A 4,565-nucleotide genomic window follows, 5' to 3' on the forward strand; every position below is an offset into this window, starting at 1 on the left:
TTTTTATTTTTCTATACTTACTGTGGTTGTTATCTTGTTTTGTTTTTTAGCCCTGAAGAAGGCTAAAAACTCTAGCCGAAACGTCGGCACATTAAAATAAGTTAACCATACTTATTTGTGTTTCATTGACCGCACCCCCAACCACCTTCTCCTCATTTATCATCCACGGTCAACTATCTCTCATAATTATTAAAAATTATATTAAAATACATGTGAGAAAATAATTAATTTATAATATTCCAAAAATTATTCACTTCAATAATATTAAGCTTGGACTCTCATTAGGTGCAATAAGAGTTTATTAAAAATATGTACACAGTCCAAAATTTTGTAGTAACAAATATACTGACTAGTGTCAAGAGTATTCGAAATTGACTGAGATTTATATTTCTTCTTATTGTTTACTTATTTATCTTGATTTTTTTTTTAATTGTTACCCATTTTTCAATGTTAAGAGGACATTATGTAATCACAAAAAAATTCAAATATAAAAGACTTATAATTCACAAGTTATTAACGAAAAGCTGAAAATAAAATAAAATAAGCCTTTCTATCTTAAAAGAGATTATTATTTTAAAAATATGTTTTTAGTTAATATAATAAATTCAACAGTATAAATTTGGAATATTAATTGCACCTATAACAATTACATGACCTTGATGATGTTAAAATATAAGAGTTATTAATTCCTTTTTTTCAAGTATTTCACTGTTAATAGAAGGAGCTTCTTTCTTAAACGATGAATTTATATTCAGAAATTATTTTCAACAACAAATTCAATAAAAAGTATTTCAGTTTTGTATTTATTTGAAAGTGTAGAAGAAATCAAACAGAAAGGTTTGTTTTCATGCTATGGTTTGTAAATTATCAATACAGTAAAAAAGAAATATATTTTTATTATTTCTATATTTGAAACTGATTTTGCACGTTTATTCATTTTTTAATAATATATTATACTCAAATATTACTATAGAAGGAAATGGGTTCAATTTTATTATATTTGGGGGAGTGGGGAGTTCAGTGCTGCAATACTAACTCCTGGGACCTTGGTTCAAACCCGGCTGTTAAAAATAATTATTTATTCTGTCACAAGTTAACCCTGTGGATTCGGTATTCCTCCTGGGTCCCACCCAGTTTCTATGAAGTGGGTACCTTAAATTGAGAGAAAACCTGACAGTTGAGCATGATCTTAGCCAAATCACCTCCTTGAATAACCATTGTTCGAAAAATAGTACTTCTTACAAAGTATTGAACTCCTGACCCTTAATAGTGTTTCACATTATTCATTATTATATATTATAGAGTTATATGATTCTGGAAAATCTAATTCTACTAAAGTATTAAGTTTGCTCAAACTTTATTTGTTGCCTGCTTAAGTTTGTTAAAACCTTGTATTGACTTTATTTGGTGCTATATTTAGATAACTGCAAATAATTATTGATTTTCTTTCTTAAACATTATTTGTTTGATACTGCAACTACTTACTACCTTGTGAAAAAACATGTAATGAATGGACCTTCAGATTCCTCAAATTAAGGGCCATTGTTGGGAGGGAGGGAGGAGACAGTTAAAGTGTCATATACACCAATAATTTGAAAAGACTGTATTTGAGAGCCTACTTCAATTTTGAATAGTTATGGTATAACAATACTCAAATATAATCCACAAAATTACTTTGAAGTGCAAAAATGTCAGATTAACAAAAATGCTCAGGAAATGGTCAAATTTCTGGTAATACTACCCTAACATTCTGTAAGTTGGGAAATGCGGTCAAAATTGTTGGAAAATTTTAGATTCTCCAGTAAGTTATTGTAATAATTCTCCAATTGAGACTCAAACTGCTCAGTTTAAATGCAATCTTTCTTTTCTAATGAATATTTTAGATTCCATAGCTTGTTTGTAAGTTTTGAAAAAAAGACAATGCTGAAGTCTGTATCTTTAGACTTTGTTACCAATGAGCCAAGATGTACAAAAACATTAGTCTTCTCAAATTGCTATTCTCCGAAGGTCACCCTCTCTCCGGGCCTAGGCACCTCCCCCGTAACCATATATTTTATTTTTTCCTAATTGACTTCCAAGCCAAGTCATCTCCACTATCTTTAATACAAAAATATTACAACATCTATAAAGGAAGTGGGGAAAAGGGTTGACAGTAGGAAAAAAGATGTGAAAAGAAGCCTTTTCCTCCCCTCAAGCATTTGGAGGTATCATTAAAAATTCAATTTCACAGCACATATATATATAATATCAATAAGCTTTAGGGATGAAAAACAATAGTAATCTTTCAGCTAAGTCCTTTTCAAAAAACTAATTGTGTTCTCACAGTCATTGCAGCCTTTATAATGTATATAAACTATCATGCAAACTTTCTAATTCTTTCATGATTAATTAAATAAAAAATATAACACATTTAAGTAAAAAATAAAACAGCAGCTTTTATACCAAACAAATTTTAAAAAATAATTAAATACCAATATAGGTTATCACACTTCGGAATCATGATCAATACTTCTTCAAATATTATAAATATTTTTGTTAATAGGAGTTTATTGACAGCATAGTGCAATATAATAAATGAAACACAATTACCTAAGCTGAATCCTTCATTGACCAGCCAATTAATGATAAGTCTCTTTAAATGTTTAGAAGCTATAGCAATACAAGCTTCAATTACAGCTGAGGATAGGCCATGTGGTGCTAGAAGAATGAAACTATTTTTGATTTTTATTTCACAGCTGTTAATGATTTCCAGTATTTTAGGATTCATGAGATGTATGGAATTATGAAATGAGTTGTTTTCTGAGTTTATACAACAGCTATCAAGAGCACCTTGTCCGTTTTTCATCTCCTAAAACATAGAAAAGGCAATAAACGTATATGTTTTAACAAGGAAAATATTTCCAAACAAAACAAATTGTTACCAAATATAAGAGAATCATTTGAATAAAAAAAATATTTTAAAAGCCTTATATCTTGAGAATTTTGACTTTCATCAGTCAAGAATACACAAGTAAATGTAAAAAAGTTCAATATTTTGTAATGAATAGTTTACAAACAGGTTAATTAAAACTCTTCAAAAACTTTAGGACACCTAAGAACAGTGTAATAGCTCTAAATTGACAATCTTCAGAAGAATCAAACAACAAGATAAGAACACGATTAATATTTAGCATCCATAAATACAACACCGTATAACAGTGAGAAAAATTAAAAATAAAGAAAAAAAAAAGCTACACAATTCGGATCAGTTTGAAACACTCGAACTGATTTAAAAATAAGGATTTACCTTAAATACCATTGTACAAGACAAGAAGTAAGAATCAGAACAACAAAGTTCTTATGTCATTTATGAAAGATAAAAACTAGTCAAATATACAAACAATAATACACTGTGATACTTACTGCTCTATCTACTGAATCATGTAAGGTTGATTTATAAGGTGATACTATCATTGATATTTCACTTTGACAAGTATCAGCTATCCTCTCAGAAATAAATGAAATCAGATTAGCTAAACTCTGATGATGGCTCAGAAAGCTGGATTCCAGCATATCCTATAAAAAATAATAAATAAATTAAAACTCTATTTAATAAGTAATACTTGAATAAATTGAAAGCTTTTTTTACCTGAATGTTAGCAGAAGAACCCTGAATATTTTCAGAATCTAATGGCAGAGGTCGTATACTTCTGATATGACCTGAACCATTATTTTCCCAGTATTTCATTTTACTGAAGAAAGGACAGCATAAAATAAACACATCTCGTTTAACAAAATCAGCACAATCCACAGAAGTTTTCCAATTGACCTGCCCATCTAAATCATAGCAGTTTAAAGTAATAAGTATAATATGTGGCATCATTATCAAGTATAAATAAGTAAAGAAAAGTTTTGTTGTTAACATTAATTACTGACAAATAAAAAGAATAAAACTTCATATATTTCCAGTTTTAATAGAATATTGTCCTGAGAATTTAATTACATACTTAAGCATTATCCAAGAACAATTAAATTATTGTTATCTCAATGGAAAATTTCTCAGTAATAAATAATAATAATAATAATAGCCTAATAAATCCGAAGGTTCGATGCCGATACCACCAATCGCTCTCTACATACATCCTTCCAGTGATGCCCCTCCAAACCCAATTCTACTAAAACAGCTTTAACACAATCCTCCCATCTATGTTTCGGTCTTCCCCTTGACCGTTTACACGTTGTTTCAGTGTTTATTAACATTTTAGGGATCTACTTGTTACTAAGCGATACAACCTTACATGCCCATCTTATATGCCGAAATGCTATAACTTGAATTATATTTACCGGGTGTAGGTCCCTGAATTTAGTGTTGTGTAGTCTTTTAAATTCTACCGTTAATTCGGTTAATTCATAAACATGCGGTGAATGTTTGAGTTATGGTATTGGGTATACTCAATACCATAACTCAAACATTCACCGCATTAAGACTATCTTGCTTTCTAATGATTTTCCACTTCACATCATAAACAAACTTTTAAACTCTTACATCAACCGTTCTATGCCTACTTCTCCTTCCCCAAACTCTC

The 4,565-nt window shown here is 29.5% G+C and overlaps 1 protein-coding gene across 1 annotated transcript in view; it reads right to left on the reverse strand.

The window, feature by feature from the left end:
* dlt (codanin-1 like protein dlt) overlaps positions 1-4,565 on the reverse strand; it is a 64,056-nt gene that overhangs the window by 10,529 nt on the left and 48,962 nt on the right. Inside the window, exons 11-13 of the mRNA XM_014420914.3 lie at positions 3,629-3,816; positions 3,403-3,555; positions 2,590-2,848 (exon numbers count right to left, since the gene is read on the reverse strand). Of these exons, the coding sequence (XP_014276400.1) occupies positions 2,590-2,848; positions 3,403-3,555; positions 3,629-3,816 (600 nt within the window). The remainder of the gene's footprint in view (positions 1-2,589; positions 2,849-3,402; positions 3,556-3,628; positions 3,817-4,565) is intronic.

This window comes from Halyomorpha halys, unplaced genomic scaffold (genome assembly GCF_000696795.3).
Source record: "Halyomorpha halys isolate HHAL.00 unplaced genomic scaffold, Hhal_1.1 Scaffold298.1, whole genome shotgun sequence".
NCBI lineage: Eukaryota > Metazoa > Arthropoda > Insecta > Hemiptera > Pentatomidae > Halyomorpha > Halyomorpha halys.